This window comes from Halichoeres trimaculatus, unplaced genomic scaffold (genome assembly GCF_033239565.1).
Source record: "Halichoeres trimaculatus isolate MK-OKI-2021-1 unplaced genomic scaffold, fHalTri1.1 fHalTri1_scaffold_13, whole genome shotgun sequence".
Classification (NCBI taxonomy): domain Eukaryota; kingdom Metazoa; phylum Chordata; class Actinopteri; order Labriformes; family Labridae; genus Halichoeres; species Halichoeres trimaculatus.
Window position 1 is genome coordinate 32,564,050 of NW_027437191.1, and position 18,317 is coordinate 32,582,366.

The 18,317-nt window shown below is 39.5% G+C and overlaps 2 protein-coding genes across 3 annotated transcripts in view; one reads left to right on the top strand and one right to left on the bottom strand.

Moving 5' to 3' along the window:
* mettl24 (methyltransferase like 24) overlaps window positions 1-4,788 on the top strand; it is a 64,352-nt gene extending 59,564 nt beyond the window's left edge. For both annotated transcript variants that reach the window (XM_074685648.1, XM_074685649.1), the window contains exon 6: window positions 3,838-4,788. In XM_074685648.1, the coding sequence (XP_074541749.1) occupies window positions 3,838-4,155 (318 nt within the window). In that variant the 3' untranslated portion in view covers window positions 4,156-4,788. The remainder of the gene's footprint in view (window positions 1-3,837) is intronic.
* Window positions 4,789-6,204: 1,416 nt separating this feature from the next.
* The window catches only part of cdc40 (cell division cycle 40 homolog (S. cerevisiae)), a 29,490-nt gene continuing 17,377 nt past the window's right edge, over window positions 6,205-18,317 (bottom strand). The window contains exons 13-15 of the mRNA XM_074684604.1: window positions 13,035-13,111; window positions 7,084-7,228; window positions 6,205-6,719 (exon numbers count right to left, since the gene is read on the bottom strand). Coding sequence (XP_074540705.1) covers window positions 6,542-6,719; window positions 7,084-7,228; window positions 13,035-13,111 — 400 coding nt within the window. The 3' untranslated portion in view covers window positions 6,205-6,541. The remainder of the gene's footprint in view (window positions 6,720-7,083; window positions 7,229-13,034; window positions 13,112-18,317) is intronic.

The window sequence follows — 18,317 nt, forward strand, 5'->3', positions numbered from 1 at the left end:
AAACAACGAATTCCTACATCACTTTTGTAAAACAGGGCTACCTCTATCATCTGTGCAAATTTCAAGCCGATACCATTTACGGCCTGGGAGAAGATCATTTTTGTTCAAGGCCCAAAATGTGGCCAAATGTTATTTTGAAAGGCAAATTGTCGACTTCTTGTTTGAGATAGGTCAGAGGTGTCTGGATATACTTTGTGCGTCTCAATGAGACGGACATTTTGATGTAAGTTTGATCTCTCTATGACATTCTAACTGCCATTGAGAGAGATTTTGGTATGCCTAGGTGGCGCTGGAGAGCACATTTAGGTGTGTTGGGGATCCATTTTTGAATTGTATTGATTTTTTCTTGCTGATGCTTCCAGTTCAGGCAGATTCTGCCTCTTGGGACCAAATTAATGGACAAGTCCTGGACTTGGACTCCAGTCTTTCTTTCTTTCTTTCTTTCTTTCTTTCTTTCTCTGTGTCGTTCTCTCTCTTTTTCTTTCTCTTTTTCTTTCTTACTTTCTTTCTTTCTTTCTCTTTTTCTTTCTTTCTCTTTGTATTTCTCTTTTTCTTTTTTTTCCCTTCTTCATTCTTTCTTTCTTACTTTCTTTCTTTCTTTCTCTTTTTCTTTCTTTCTCTTTGTATTTCTCTTTTTCTTTTTTTTCCCTTCTTCATTCTTTCTTTCTTTATCTTTCTTTCTTTCTCTTTTTCTTTCTTTCTTTCACCTCTTCTTTCTTTATCTTTTTCTTTCTTTCTTTATCTTTTTCTTTCTCTTTGTCTTTCTTTCTTTCTATTTTTCTTTATTTCTTTCTCCTTTTCTTTCTTTCTCTTTTTTCTTTCCTTCTTCATTCTTTCTTTCTTTCTTTCTTTCTTTCTTTTTTCTTTCATTCTTTCTGTTTTTTTTTCCTTTTTTCTTTCTTTCTGTTTTTTTTTTCCTTTTTTCTTTCTTTCTCTTTTTCTTATTTTCTTCTTTGTCCTTTCCTTTTCTTTCTTTCTGTCTGTCTTTCTCTTTCCTTTTTACTTTAACTTTTTCATTTCTCTTGAGAAAAGTTGTCAAAGCTCAATAACTAAGGTTTTGTTTTGGGGTGAGCTTCACTGGATTAAAGCATCAACACCTGACATGATCTGGAAAAACAAATTAATTGTTGCTAGAAGGTTCCCTGGCTCAGGCCTCGGACCCTAAACACTCAGGACTCTCTGATACTGAAGCAGCTGAAACAGCAAACCTCTCATCAGGGTGCTTCAAAACCTCTGTTATCTGGTCTCCAGTGGCTGCTTTACTAATTAATTCACATAAGACATAATACAGGTCAGTAAGCTGGTGAACTCAATGTAAGCAAAACAAATGATGCATAACTTAAACAAAGGCCAGTCATGAAGCAGAAAAGAGTCGAGCTAATATCCAGGATTTAGCCTCAGTCAAATAAACACATTCAGGCCAATTAACAAGCAAAGCACCAACATCCATTCAGTCATTTCCTCTAATCAGTAACTGTGTTTGTTGACAAAGATTCAGAAAACTTTGCATCAAAACCGTCTGGAAATTAACATTTGTCCCAACGCGCTGCCTAATCCTAAAGATGCTTTGCAGAATAATTCCCATCAGTATTTTGATCACATGCTGAGTGAGTCACTGGAGGAGAGGAAGGACTCAGACGTCGAGGATAAAGACTGTCTGCAGAAATCACAGCTAAGGTCAGAATGCAGTGGCAGTAAATGTAAAATACTGAGCAGGAGCGACTGGTCAGATGTGTGATCAGAGACACGGCTTTTGGTTTGTGATGATGATTAAGAAACAGTTTGTTCCCAGCACCTTGACAGCTCAGTGGACAGTTTTTTTCCTGGGTTAAACTTCTGCACTAAACCAATGTCTTAGCCTGCAGCCCTTTAGCCTCCTTGTAGTGGCGCCCTCTGGCCTTGACAAAGAAAATCATTAAGATAAAAATCTTAATCTTAATCTAAGTCTTATTTACGTTGCTTTTTCGTTTATTATGATCTTAGAGTTCAGGGTGATACCTTTTTGTCACTGAGTTAAAAAAAAAAAGGTTTTGGTAACTTGACAACTAAAATATGCCATGTGGCGAGAAATTAGCATACATCAAATATCGACTATTGCAGTTTAATCTGGATCATTGATGTCTTCATGAAATGGTAGTAACATGTTTTGGTCCAAAAAGCCAATAAATCAAGCACAGCAGCATTGTTTCCAGGCTCTCATAGCCCCTCTGTTCAGAACGCTCTGATTCAGTGGGCGTGGCCTTCATATGTAAAAGAGCCACCGCTGATACCGCCCCGCTCTTCCGCGTCACTGAGAGCGGCACCACGAGCTCCGAGTGCACAATGTTTAGAAAACAGAGAAGCTCGTTTACCATAACATTTCAGGCTAAAACAACAGGCTAACTGCAGCTAAAGTTAGCATCCTGAAGCTAACACAGAGACAGGGGGGACACTGAGGAAAAGCTCTTCCATCTGCTCCACAGCACACAGCATTTAAAATACTCACATTTCCAGGGTCCCAGGTTTGTTGGAGGATGGTTGGTAATGCGCCTGGATTCAGGACCAGTCTATTCACTAGCCCTCTGTTGTACTGTCCAAAGTTGGAAAAGCAGTCGGCCGTGAAGTGACTAGCACACACATGCACAGTTTTACTGAGTGTAGCTGGAACATTTCCCTCATAAATGAACTCTAGACACTTAGTCTGTCTTCTTCAGAGATGGGAAGCTTGTGCATGGAACTATGTGGCTGTTTACAGCCAAAAACAGAGCAGTGATGGCTCTTCAACTTTGGCATTCTCCTCCCCACTGCCGGAGAGATTTCTTTCCAGAAGCGGGGAGGGAGTTTGGGAGTATCTGCTGCGGTGGACCAATCAGGCCAGACTTGCTCCTGATTGGTCGAAAAAAAGGGAATCGCTGGGAATCCTCAAATTCCAAACAGCTCGTTTTAGGTCAGGATTTAACATTCACAAGCTCTACTAAGTGCAGGTTTTGTCATTAAATATCACATTTTGTGGGCTGGGAGGAAAGCCAAAAACCCACAAATTTCACTAAAAGACTTGATAAAGTGATTTTTGATAATATGGGACCTTTAAATTTAGTAGAAAAGAGCAGCTCAAGATAACATCAAACCTTGTCAAACACACTGAGACAAACTCAGACGAACTCTCCCTTGAGGTTTTGTGAACAGACGAAATCACTTCTCATTGATTTCACATCAATTTCCATCATAAGTTTTCTGTCCAATTAAAGGACGTATTTGCTCCTGCGCGCTGTGGTCCATGGGGACCGGGGACAACATTTGGACTAGTTCTCCACAGATCACTGTGTTTTGGACACTTTCAGTTCGACTAATGAGGGCTGGGAATTAAATCGCCTCACCAGGGGCATCAATCAGAGAGGAACTTACTGCCACTTGAGTTTCTGTGTTGAAATGTTGCGAATGACTTTTTTTTCTTTGTCATGTTTCTTGTAATAATCCATGACACTAGAATCCTCGAGGTCTCAAAGCTTCATATTCAGACGCCGAGCTCTTGCAAAGGGAAACGCTAACTGAGACGTTCATTAGCCTGAAGGGGAAAAAGCAGTCGCCAGAGACTTTAAAACGCTTAAATGTCAGACAGTGGGCATCTTTAGCAAGTCTTCAGAGGAATACCAACGTCCTGAGGAAGTGCATTAAGCTTAACATGAGTGTCTTTATGTGAATATGACCCAAGGGTGCAATTAACATTCATCATACGAGGAAATTCCTCTGCGCTCCGGTTAGCGAGGCTGCGCTCTCCAGTTCATCATCAGCACCACTTAGCAAGAAGAAAAACCAAGAGTTTCTCTTTTTCATTTCAGTGATTTCTCTCTGTTCCAGGTGGACGTGCTGAAGGCGGACATGGAGAGCGCAGAGTGGAAGATTTTAGAGAACCTGGTCCTGGAGGGCGTCCTGGAGTCAGTGGGTCAGCTGATGCTCGAGCTCCACCTGCACTGGGCGGGCTTCGAGGTGGGCGGCGACGACCCTGCCGTGGTGCGGTACTGGTTCAGCCTTCTGAAAGAGCTGGAGCGGGCCAATTTCCACCTCTTCCATGTCTACAGCGACCCGGCCAAACCTCACCTCTTTCTGCACAAGAACGTCCTCAACGCCAGCAGCGCGTACACGCTGAGCTGGGTCAACACGGCGTGGAAATCCTGAAGAAGGAAGAGCTCGACTTGGGGGAATTAACAAGTTTTTGCAGCATGCGGGGATTTCGGTCCCAGCTGACCTTCCTGCAGAACCAAAACCACAGTCAGCGACCTCACACATGAAGACAGGCAGAGTAATTGCCCCTTTAGACTCTGGTCTACCTCACAGCGGTGATGTTTTTTAAAATGGTCTGAGGAGAACATCCAGAAGAAGCAGGACTGTGGATAATTCACTCTGGAAAAAAGAAGAAAAGTGTTTTCCTGCACTTCAGCCCTGACGCTCCTGTATTTATAACAGCAGTTGTGAGAATAAAGCATCAGTGATGTCAGTTATAGAACTGCTCAGCGCTCTGATTGGTCGCCTGTCTGAATGAGAATGTGTGGGCGAGTGCATGAAAGAAGAAAAATGAAGTTCAGTTATTTTTGAACGCTGCTGTTTCCTGGGTTTATGAGAGAAGACAGTTGAAACAGACAAAGAGTTCAGCTTTATACCTGCTGCTGCTGCTGAAACACATCTTTACAAACACACATCTGAAGGTTTAAACTGGGCTAACGAGCTAAAACATTATGAAACCACCTTTAAATAAAATCAGTGAATGTAACTTCACATCTGTTTCAATAAAGAGAGAAAAAGAACAGTTTTACAGTTATACGTCTATACACATGTGTCAGTGTCTGTGTCTGCCTCAACCCCCTCCTCAGCCTAGATCAGGGGTCTGCAACCTTTACTTTGGAAAGAGCCGTTTTGCCTCAGCTCACGTGGATGAAAGTCATTCGGGAGCCACAAAATCTACTTAATCTTCCCATTAAGACAAAAAAGTTTATCATCTGTTAAATAATTATATCAGCTTTTGTGTTAATAAAATTTTAAATGTAATTTTTTTTTTTTTTCAATAGATTTGCAAATTTAAGGAAAAAAAGAAATTTGTAATGTAATATATTTAATAAAAATTTATAAAAATTCAATTATTTTTATTTTTTTTTTTAAAAAATTAAAAAGTTGGAAAACAAAAATGTGCAAAATTTTCCTATTTCAAAAAATGTGCTGAAATGTCACACATTTGCAAAAAAAAAAACCTGAATAGTGCAATTTTAAAATTTTGCTTAGTTTTGAAAAAAAATTAAAACTTTCTAAAATTGCAAAACAAATGGTATTTACATAAAAAAAAAGTTTAACCTCCAAAAAAATGGGAAATTCTTTTTCTTTATCTGCAAAAATCTCAGAAAAAATAAATAAAAAGAATAAATAAAAAAAAATGTCAAAAAATTGAAAAAATAAATTAAAAGCTTTATTCCAAGGGGTGATGCATTTTTAGTACACAATATTAAATCATGATTTTACTTAGTGTCTGTGTTGTTTTCATTAATACCCTCTGTAAGAAAAATTAAAAAACCTCTCTATTTTAATAATATTTCAAAGCTACATGGAGCCACTGCAAAGGAGTCAAAGAGCCGCATTAGGCTCCAGAGCCACAGGTTGAAGACCCCTGGCCTAGATGTAAATGTTTTGGTTGTATTGGGTTGTTTCTGGGTGACAAAAAAGCGTGGTTACATCAGCCTATCACAGCCCACCCAGTGCGCAACTGACTTTGAGTGTTGATTAGCGAGTGGAAGAAGCTAACACAAGCTGCTACGATAGCGGACGTAGCACAGAGGAAGAAAAACCACCAAAGTGAAATGAGAGTTTTTCCCTAAATGAGGGTGAGGCTTGGTTTGATTTTCACTCGCTTTAAGGAACTTGGAGAGCAGCACCAGACGAAGAGCGAGTTAGCATTCAGCTTACCAGGTATCTGTCAAATACCCGTGGTTAGCTCGTGCTGACATGCCAAGTCCGGTGCACGGCTCTCGAGTCTCTTGTCTCCAGAAACGTGATGCTACAGGTGCTTGCCAGGCTAGTGAGTGCGTTAGTGTAGCTACAGTCAGACCCTACCTTTAAGAAGCTGCTCAAAGTGTTTGACTTCACTTATGAGGAGCTAACACGCCATCCATCTTTCATACTGTTTTTTGCTGAAATGAGGGAGAAAACAGAACAATGCTTCATTTTCTAACAAGGTAGGATTTACAGAATGTTTATTTTATGAAGTCTTGGTCAAACAATTGAGCATACTACACAGGGTACTGCAAAAAAACAACAACAAAAAGACGTTTGTGTAAAATCATTTAAAGGAACCCCTCTCATATGCCTTTCGCAATAGAAACAGTTATTAAAAGCATGTTTGTTTTCAGCTCTGTTTACATAATAAACTGGCTTCTTGCTCATCTTGCAGTTGAATACAAAAATACATCGCTACATTAGACTGGATACCAGCCCTGTGGCTTTAACTCAAGGTTTTCCACAAATAAGTGGGACTACAAGTTCCCTTCGAATTCACGGACACAAAAATGAGGATAAACATCTAGTCCCAGAGTTTGATCTGTCCATCCCACCCGCAGGTGATGACCTTGGAGGTTTCGTGTGGATGCCACAGAGCGCTGATGCACACCTTATCGTGAGCCTTGATCCTGTGGTACAGCTTGGTGGTCTTCCAGTCCCAAATGTTCAGCTTCCCATCAGCATCTCCTGACACCACATAGCTGAAAAAAATAACACAAAAAAAGGAGAGGATGGATTAGCACTTCACCAAAAACATTTCCTCTAACTCCACTCCACCTGCCAAAAGGTGGGAGTTGTAATTTGGGATATTTTAGTCAAGCCAGGAGTTGCTGGGTTGCTATGGATACAGAAAGGAAGTTCAGGCACCTGCTTACAGACGTGGGAAGAGGAAGGAAACAGGTCTACATGGGTTTTTGGCAAAAATCAGCGCGCTGGAGTGGACTCGTTAGCACTCACAGAAAGCGTTTACATAAAAGGAGATGAAGTTCTCGGTTTTCTTACATATTTTCCTTGATCAGCTGAAACCAGGTTTTAAACTTAGGATCACTTAGAGTTGAGACTTACCTCATGTCTGGAGAGAAGTCGACTTGGCAGGCGTAGCCGGCTACCATGTGGCCTTTGAAGACTTTCTTCTTGTTCAGTCTGAAGCGGTTTTGGGCTCCAAAGATCAGGATCTGGTTGTCCATGGACTGGCACGCTAGCCACTTACCTGGAACAAAACAACAGACAACAAATGAGTTCACAGTCAATCCAAATTACTCCATAATTTTACCACAACTCAGAGTCAGCAGGTGTCTTTGGAGTTAGGAACCCCTAGAGCAGCACCCCATTCACTTCCACGAGGTAGGTCTTAGTTTTATTGTAAATAGTCACACAAATACCATCGATACCAACACTTTGTTTAAGCCTTTTCTTTGTATCATTTCCAGGCACTCAGGATCCTTTTGGTTCATTACATCCCCCCTATTAGTGCCTGTTACTTTGTTTCCTACGAGTCTCAGTTTTACTGTAAATATCTACACTTACATCTTAAATACAAATATTCTTTTCATGCCAAGATATTGTGCAAAAACTGTCAAGGAAACTCAAAATCCTTTTGGTTCATACATCCTTCCAAGTACTGCCTGTTTGCTTGCTTCTTATAAGTCTCAGTTTCTCTGTTAAAAGCTATACAGAGCCTTGCAATACCCCCCAAAACTGTTCCAAACAAACTCAGACTCGAACGTTTTTTTAACAAGGTTTTCTTCATCAAGTTTTCTTGAAATTCATCCCATGAATGATTCCTTTGCTTCTAGCAGGTCTCAGTTTTACTGTAAATAGCTAAACTTGCATCTTGAATACTAATATTTTTTTCATGACAAGCTATTGTGCAGAAAATTCTCAACAAACGCAAGACTCCTTGCAGTTCATTTCATCCTTCAAAGTAGTGCCTGTTCCCTTGCTTCTAATACGTCTCAGTTTTACTGTTAAAAGTTTTACAGGGCCTGCTTAATACCCCTACAACTGTTTCACGCAACCAGACTCAGACATTTTTCAACAAGGTGTTCTTTACCAAGTCTCAGGGCTCTTTTGGGAAATTCATCCCATGAATGATTCCTTTGCTTCTGTTGAGTCTCAGTTTTACAGTAAATAGCTACACTTGCATCTTGAATACTAATATTTTTTTCATGCCAATATATTGTGCAGAAATTCCAAACAAACGCAAGAAACCTTGTGGCTAATTGTATCCTTCCATGTGGTGCCTGTTCACTTCCTTTCGATGAGTCTCAGTTTTGCTGTTAAAAGTTATACAGAGCCTTTCAACACCCCTAAACTGTTTCATGCAACTAGACTCAAATGTTTTTCAACAAGGTTTTCCTCACAAAGTCTCAGGGGTCCTTTTTGGAAATTCACCTGGTGAATGGTTCCTTTGCTCCTGGCGAGTCTCAGTTTTACTGTTAATAGCTACACTTACATCTTAAATACCAATATTCTTTTCATGACAAGATATTGTGCTAAAATTTCCAAGCAAACCCCAAATCCTTTTGGTTCATTACATCCCTCCGTGTGTTGCCTGTTCGCTTGCTTCTGATGAGTCTCAGTTTTACTGTTAATAGTTATACAAACCCTTTCAATACCTTAAATATTGTTTTATGCAACCAGACTCAAACATTTTTCACCAGGTGTTTTTCACAAAGTTTCAGGGGTTTTAGGGAAAGTCATTCCATGAATGATTTCTTTGCTCCTGGTGAGTCTCAGTTTTACTGTAAATAGCTAGACTTACATCTTAAATACCAATTTTCTTTTCATGACAAGCTGTTGTGCTAAATCTTCCAAGCAAACTCAGAACCCTTGTGGCTCATTACATCCTTCCAAGTACTGCCTGTCCGCTTGCGTCTGATGAGTCTTAGTTTCACTGTTAAAAGTTATAGAGGGTCTTTTAATACCTCCAAAACTGTTTTATGCAACCAGACTCAGACATTTTTCACCAGGTGTTTTTCACCAAGTCTCAGGGGTCTTTTGGGAAATTCATCCAATGAATGATTCCTTTGCTCCTGGCGAGTCTCAGTTTTACTGTAAATAGCTACACTTACAACTAAAACATCAATACTTTATTTCAAGACAAGATATTCTGCTAAAATTTCCATTAAACTCAGAACTCTTTTTTTCCATTACATCCTTCCAAGCAGTACTTGTCCGCTTGCTTCTGATAAGTCTCAGTTTTACTGTAAAAAGTTACAGAAAAGCTTTTAATACCCCAAATGCTGTTTTAGGCTGAAAGGCTTTGTGTTGTTATCAGCTTATTTCAGAGCTCTATGAGTTCCTTCACCACCCTGAGTAGTGTCTTTGCTTCAGGGGGTCGCAGTTTCACTGTAAAAAGATACATAATGGCTTCACTTAGTGATTTCAATGCTATTCTTAAGAAGAGAGAAGAAACTACTTTAATGTTTGGCTAACACAACCCATACTATGAACACAGCAGCTGTAAAACCATGCAAAATCAGGATTCATATCAATTCAACTTTTTTGCTTTTTAAAATGTGTAATTGTAATTCTGTTCACAGGCCAGAGTTGATAGGGGTTATTAATTCAGTGAAATGGTTATAGGACTACTGATAAATGTGTTGTGATAAAGTTTTATGGAGCGGAAAGAGAGAAAAACCTTAAATCGAAGCGGGACAGAAATCAGAAGGAGAACATATCTCAGCTTTAAAAGTTCAAAGATGCCAATTAGCTTGTTAGACTGTCTCATTAGCATGACTCTGAGCAGCCAAATGTTCAACCTGCAGCCCTGAGTATCTTGGACATGACAGTATCACAGTGTCTGCCAGGGCATGTGTGTGGGCTGGAGCTGGGGAAGTCACAACTTCGATCCAGAGGGACGTCAAGTGAAAATATTTTATCAATAGATACGTGTAAGGGCTTTGACTGGGCAACAATGGAGTTGAAAGACGTTTTCATGTCTTTAATGTTTTCCTTTTCTATCCTTAAAGTGAAAAAGATTGAAGTGATCAAGATGAAGAAAGTGTTTTCCATCAGTTAGAGTTGAAATCTCCCTCACAGAGTGTTTTAGCTCTTGACAAGGCTTCAGACTCAAAGTCACTTCTCTGCGATAAGAAGCAGCACTTCTGTGTCAAAGCATTACACGACTCGCTGCACTTCTTGAAAAGAAACATGATGGAAATTATGAACGTGGAATAAGAAAGGAGATACAGCCGGTGTGTGTGTGTGTGTGTGTGTGCGTCGATGGCGAGCATCCTCCCTCACAAAAACCAGAAACGAAAGCGACACAAACGCAATAAGTGCAGGAGGACGGAAACAACTCGTCCAATTTCACCTGTCTGTTTCATAAAGATGGCGAGGAACCGCGGAGAGGAGGAAATGGGAGAGAAAGTGCAGATGCGGCGCCAAGAGGGCTGTGAGCTGGATGCCATTTGAGCATTAGAGAAAATCTGAACGGTCTCCCACTGAGCACACATTCATTATTCACACCCTGAAGAAACAAAGCTTGTTTGGACAAATAAGAAAGCTAGCTAAAAACGAGGGGAGAGCGTAGCGATGAGAGAACATCAAGGAGAGGAATCAAAGAAGGCAGAGATAAAGGGAACGTGTGAGAACAGAGGAAGCCGGGTGTGATGATAGTGAGAGCTGACGGGGTGCAACAGGGGATTTCTGATTCAAACAGAGTGTAACACATGAAGAGGAAGACCACCTGTGCAGACGGGATTTATGGAAGGTCTGAGGAGAGCGCAGAGCTGAGGCAGTGACTGGCTCCTTCAGATGACATTTCAATCAACACAGATGATCGCCGTCATGTTTACTCCGCTATGATTTACCGTCATCTCCCACTGTGTCACATTTCTGTCTGATCCAGTCTCCTCTGGGCCTCTATACATGTGTGTCAGTGTCTGTGTCTGCCTCAAACCCTCTCCTCAGCCTGGAGGTTGATGTTTTGGTTGAATTGGGACGTTTCTGGGCAGAAACAAGCGTGGTTACATCAGCCAATCACAGTGCGACCAGTGCCCAAGTGACTTTGCGGATTGATTAGCAAGTGGAAGAAGCTAATCAGAGCAGCTAGGATAGGAAGCTAACAAAGAGCGACGCAAGTTAGCTTTCTGCTAACCAGGTGTGTGCCAGATACCTGTGAATAGCTAGTGCTAACATGCTAAGTAAGGTGCACGGCCCTCAAGTCTCTCCCTCCATGATGCTACAGGTGGTTGCTGGGCTGATGAGTGTGTTCATGAAGTCACAGTCAGAGGTTGTGGGTGTGTGCTGCCGCTGGCACTGAGCCCAGTTTGAATGTTGTCTTTTCTGACAAGTAACCAAAACTCCTGCAGACCCTACCTTTAAAGAGGGGTAACATGTTTTCCCATATCTCAAACAAGCAGATTTTCAAACTGCTGCACAAAATTGCCTGAATCTGTCTGTAAACTGGGCAAAACAGACCGCTTTAAAATTAGGCTACAGTTTAAGGATCATGATACGTTAAAGGGGGAGGTGGGCCTCAAACACCAAGGTCTGACAAAACCTCTACTTTGAACAGTGCAATAAGTGCAGACTTGAGAGGGTTGGCCAATCAGAGGGAAGGGGGTTTGTGAAGTGTGGGGTTTCTTAAAGAGACAGTAGCTAAAATGAAGCATTTCAGGGAGACTGAAATAAGCTTTCTTTAAAAAAAAAAAGAAGGAAAGAAAAAAACAAATCTGAGAAAAATTGGGATTTTCTCAAAGCTGTGATTCATGAGATCTACTACGGGGGTACCGGAGGGACAAAATAAGACCTAAATAAAAGCTGCCTCTTTAAATGCTCAGAGATGGACTAAGTGGAAAAGAGAGGACTGTTTTTTTAATGCCACTCAGAAAGGAATTATACTTTGTTGTAATTATAGTGAAGCTACTACGGGTCTACCACAGGGTCAATATTAAGCCAAAAGTTCAATACCCCCTCTTTAAATTCCATAAATACTGATATCAGTCAAGTTTCTGCAAAGAGTGCACCGGTTTCCACCTCTTTTAGTGGCACTATGAGCCAGAATTCTGTTAACACTATAAAAAAAGTTAATTATCAAGTGTTTTTGTCTTACTTTCAGTAGAAAATGTCTTTTTAGACTTAATATGAGCCACATTCACTTAACCAGCCCAGAAAAATGTCTTATTTCAAGTTCTGGTTCAAGTTTCAAGCAAATTTTTTAGCAAATTTCTCTTGTCCTATTGGCAGATTTTTTTTTTTTACTTGCAATTCAGACCTAATTTTTGTCTTAAAATAACTTATAGACTGATAAAGTCAACGTGACTCAGATCAAGTATAAAGATTTAGACTTAAAATAAGACAAAAACACTTGATAAGATTTCAATTTTTGCAGTGAAAGCTGTTGTTTTTGTTGAATGATTTCACAGAAAAGGGAATAAGAAATTCGCTAACAAGCATTAATAAACCACAAACAGACAAAAACAGTTTCAAAATGACACAAAAATTATTCTGAGCTGCCAAATTTACAAGTTTTATCAGGGCCCTTTAATTCTGTCCACACTTGCTGCTTCCACCACTGAAGGCTTCATGCTAAGCTAAGCTTATAGCCTTCAACTAGTGGACCAATATTTACAGCCTACTTCAGAATAATCAAGTTTCTCGTCAGAAAAAGCTCACTGAATGTTTCTGAGCTGCAGCTCCTCCCTCAGCCCTCGCTGACGAGTCATTAATTGAAACTTCTGGCCGCTGCACGCTCCACAGATCCTCACAACACTTTACATCACAGGAGCTCGACGCGCCTAACGTGACAGCTGGCGCACCCCGAGCACCAATCAAAGGACTGGAAATGGATCACAGCCTGACTCTGATCCTGCTGACCTGCTCTGGACAGCTGTGTAAATAAACCTACTGATGGAGCAGCTTCATCTTCTTCTGTGTAATAACCAGCCCTGAAGGTAACAGTCAGCTCCAGTCTGCCTCTGTGTCTCTGTGGGTTTTTTTCCCATGAGCCCTTCCTGCTGCGCCTGGCTCTAAGTCTGTGAGTGTTTCTCTGTGATTCGACGGCTTACCGTTGGGGGAGAGGGTCACAGCTGGCATGGAGTGCATACTGGGCTCGGCGATGTACTTGAAGTCCACGGGGATGTCCCTGTAAGAGGCGCAGAGCACTGTGAGTACACTTGAGGATGGGTGAAACAGGAATACAACAGAGGTGTGAGCGGCCTTGAAGGGAGAGGAACTCAGAAAAACAGTCACAGAGCTGAGGTTTGTTCACTGCTGCAGCTTCTCAGCCCTGAAGACACTGGATGCTAATGAGAGAAAAGAGGAGCGGACACAGCTACAGCTGCAGTTTGTAAATAAGCTCATACAATGAAAAAGGAGCTTTTAAAGCAGCGCTGGATCTACTGGCATTCAATCATTTATTGATATCTGCTCTTTCACTCCATTTCTCTCTGCTTTTAGCCAGTCTTCCTTTCTGAAATGCTATTTTTACCCAAGTGGAACGGTAAATGGACAATACAGATACAGCCAGCACATACAGGCTGTGTCTGAAATCACTCCCTATTCACTATACAGCCCACCATATGAGCGATTCTATAATTAGGGGAACATTTCAGGTTTACTAAAATTCCAATGAAAAGGAAAATTGTGTGTTAATGGGTTGGATTGAAGTCAGACTAAAGGTGAATACATTTATGTTTCATGCCTTGCACTACATTCAAACCAGATGGGGTCATTTTGATCGGAGGGGACAGCAGGTATAAAGCAATCAGGAAGACATTTCAAGGGTGAATGATTATTTTGAATAAATAATACCAAAAATAATAAACACAGGCATGTATTCTAGTTTTAATTTTGAAAGCAAACTTAAGAGTTGAGAAATTGGCCAGAAATAAATTCACTTGTAAACATAATTTAATGTTGTTGACACAGAAAACCTGTGAAGCTACTTTTTTACAGAGAAAACAGAGGATAAAGAGTCCGATCAATAAGCAGGATTTATAAGGGCATTGGTGTTAATAAAATCTTATTAACACCAATGCCTAAGTATTTGGTGGATTGAAAATGTTTACTTTGAAAAAAAGGTATAATAAAAACATGATAATTAAATAAAAATATAATATAATATAAAATAATATAATATAAAAAGATAAAAAATAATACAATATAATAAAAATAAAATTATTATATAAAAAATGAAACAATATAAATTACAAAAAAATAAAAATACTATAATATAATAAATTAATATATTATATAAAAAATATATAATGGGATTTAAAAGATAAAAATAATATAATATAATAGGAATAGAATTAATATAATATAAAAATAAAATAATACAATATAATATAGAAATTTAAAATAAAATTGTTTAAAATATAATATAAAAAATATAAAATAATATAAATGATAAAAAATAAAAATAGTATAATATAAAAAATACAAATATAATATAAAAAAGAAAATAATATAGTATTATATAAAACTGTAAAATAATATTGGATAAAATAAAAAATAAAAATATAAAACAATATAATATAATATAAAAAAAATAAAATTTGATAATTTAATATAATATAAAATATAAAATTATATAATATAATATAATATCATTTACAATCAAAATCTCAGACCTCCCTGCCGTCACACAATAATTATCAAGCCCCATCTTTAACTTTATATTTTGTGAAAATTACTTTCCTATATTTCTTTTTTTTTTAAAGTAAGTGTTATAGCACTGTTTAAGCTATGCAGCCACTGTTACAAAGTTTAACCCCACAGATTGAAAGTGGAAATGTCCTGAATGTTCTTACACCAAGTGTCTTCAGATTAAACTCTGCCCTCAGATTAAAACCCCCATCATGTCACCTAAACAGTTTCTGAACATTGGGAGGTAGTAAACAGTGTTTTGCCTTGAACATGACAGTTGCAGTTTGATATTCAACAATATCTGATACGATATTTTGGTCTGTATGTTTAATGTGAGATTTCCAGCTTAATTTTTCATCTATTGTTATAGCATAATATTCGTTATCACTGAAATCCCTGTTGTTTGCAGTGTTTGTCAAAAATTGCAAACGTAAATCCCCAGGTGTGCAAAATGTTGTTTTAATTTAGTCGAGACAGTGGACTATAACTTTGTGACCTCTCAAAGCACTTTTAAAACAGCTGATCATATTCATTCTTTCAAACACGCTCACACCGTCTCATTGGGTGATGAATAACAGCTGCAGAAAATCCCCCAATTTTTTTTTTTTTGAAGAGCTCAAAGCAAGAGTGGAAACCAGCAACCTAACCCCTCCTTCATGCAAATGGATCTTTAATTCATGCATGTGCACACAGTCAGACATTAGAGCTTTGTAAGAACAAATGTCTGCAGACAAGCCAAGCTGCACACCAAAGAGCAGACAAAAGCATCTGATCTGCTCTTCAGAGCTTCAGAAACAAGCAGCGTGAACGATTTACTGTCTGGAGATGAGGAAAGAAAACATGAGACCATCTGTGCACTCGGGATGTTTATGAATAATCAATGATTGTTGCTGTTTACTATTTTTCCTGCATCAATCAAGACGAGAAAGAAAACAGCGCTTAAGGATTATTTAAACATGAACTTTGATATTTTTAGGAATAACATTTGCAGAGAGGCTAAAGGGGGTCGCACGAGGAGGAAACGGAGCAGCCGTCTTTGTTTGTGATTTGGAGCCAAAGTGAAAAGAGGATTTCTCGAATCATAATTACTATTGACAAAAGAGTGAAGGAACTTTGGTTAATTAATTCTGCATTAGTACAGTTATTTCCGATGGGAAAATATTTACATAATTTAAAAACGTGGGCCGGCAGCGAGGGATTTGAGAAAGGTCAGGACCCGTGATGAAAGCCCGTCTGGAAAACTCGTCCGAACAGAAAAAGCTCAAACCGTACTGAAAATAAACACACGGCTTCTGGGACTTGGATGACATTGCATTCCAGCAACGTCCTTTACTCTGTCGGCCATTTTTTCATCTCTCTGTCTTTTTTTTTTCTCCTCTCAATCCATCATCATCCCCAAAGTCCCTCCCAGCACTCGGCTTCACCGCGCTCTGAACAACATCTTAAAGATCACGGGCTAATTCTCCTCGTTGACACATTGCAGCAAATTTCACATTGATTGTAATCCTCCTCCTCCTCCGACGACGCTTACGCCGACTCTCTGCTCTCTGACGATGAACCTCAGCTGCAGATAAAGAGCTCTCCCTAGTAAAGTTGTGTGTGTGTGAAAACAAGAGGAGAATTTAAATGAGATTTCCGTCTTCGCTGTTCCGGAGATGTGAAGCTGTTCTGGTAGATTCTGTTTAATGCTGCTATGTAGCGGGGGTTAAAGCCGGAGCAGAGCGCCAGGTGGTATCTGTGGGAGAAACGGGGACAGTAAAGCCACTCTTTGGCCCGGCGTTCAGCTCCCACGCTAGACTAAAAAAGCTCACAGAGGACCCCGCCTTCCAACGGGTGCAAACAGAAGACTCATAGGTCGAGCTCATCAGCTTCACCTATGACTTCCAGAGTGACAGGAAACACTTTTCCAGCCAGTTAATCATAGAAAGAAGATTTGGAAAGCGGACACACTCATCCTCCTCGGATAAACAGGAAGCTTTCTTAAACAGTTCCTCTGTAAATATTGATCGTCTTCAAGCGGTAAATACCAAAGTTTATGGACCACAGGCCACTTCTCAAGCCACTCCTGGTGGCCTTTTTGATAATTTGCTAGTCGAGGACAGACAAAGGCTGTGACAGGACAACATCCTTTTTATGTTTTCCCCAAATCAAATAAGAATAAACAAGTATGTAATTGGCAAAGAACAAAAAAACAGGAAAGTCTAACCTTTTTCATGACACTACGACCCTCTTGGGACATCAAAAAGTTTTTCATTATCAAAATAATTAATTGTTTGCAGAAAAAAGGCTAAATTTGGCTCTATAGCTTTGTTTAAACTCAACCTTACTTTGTCCTTGACCAATCATGGTCTCTCAATCACGACTGTTGCTCTCCTTGGACAAACTTCAACTGTTGTGATCATCTCATCATACTTACACCTGAATCCAAGGTTAAACTTGCATTTTTCTTCTGTTTTTATTTCTTTTTTAATTTTGACCTTTTGTTTTCAGTTTAACCGTCACAGGGGTGGCAATTCAAGGAGTGGGTGGTGATGAGGAACACAGAAAGAGATGCACCTGAGATAAACCCCACCTGGCATACTTCCCAATTTGTGGCCAGTGGCAAACTAATCAAGAGCTGTCCACGACACACTATGGGTCGCAACCCATTGGTGGGAAAGGCTGCTTTTGGGATTTACCGATAATCGCCAATATTAAGAATTTTGAGGCATCAGCCTTTTTTGTTAATTTGACAGCCAATAAGAAATCAGTTTAAAACTGTGGCATTTTTGGCTCTGATCTGACAGTCATCAATTGGTTACACTCAGACCTCTTTTTTTGAAAACTTTATTTAATGTAGAAAACTTTAGGGAGCTATTTCTTGACAAAGTGTCAGAGCTTGTATACCAAAATTTATCCCCAGGGTTTGACGTGAGTATTTATGAAAATCAGTATCGGCTAGAGCTGCACGATTTGGGGAAAAGGTGCGATTTGCGATTAGGTAGACAATATTGCGATTGCGATTGTGCTTGCGATTTAATAAAAAAAGTTGTGTCATGATGAGTCTACAGGCTTGCTTGGTTATCATGGAGAAAAATCTGAATTGCATGTGCTGACATTGCGATTGCGATTGCGATATCCTCTTTTGCGATTACGTAATTGCGTGTGCTGACATTGCGATTGCGATAATCGTGCAGCCCTAGTATCGGCCCTGAAAAAAACATACTAGTCTATCTCTACAATACTTATGCCTTGAGATGTTGGATACCACTTTTTTTTCAGACCGAAACCAGTAATCTTGAGTACTCCCCGATACTTCAAGTACTTTTGATACATAAAACTTTAATTCACAGTGACAGATCAATTTGAACAAACACAGCAGTCACTCTGCCATTAAGTCCAAAATAAAACACAAAGAACTCTCTCTGAGTTTATTTCTTCTAAATAAATTACTAAAAGTACAAAATAAGCTACTAACTGTCAAAGTTTAGTAATTTTTTCAAATAAGCTGGAGTGCAAAACAAAACAGTGTTACTGTTAACTCTCCCTGGTTCATTCATGTTGTCTGAACAGGACCTGGCATGTCTGCCGTGGCGTCAAACTGCAGCAATGTAGCGCCAACCACTGGTGAGGAGGACTTACTCAACGTAACATTTTTTTTGTCTTACATATCAGCTGCTGGTATTGGCAGTAGCTATACCTTGACAAATGGTGAGACGATC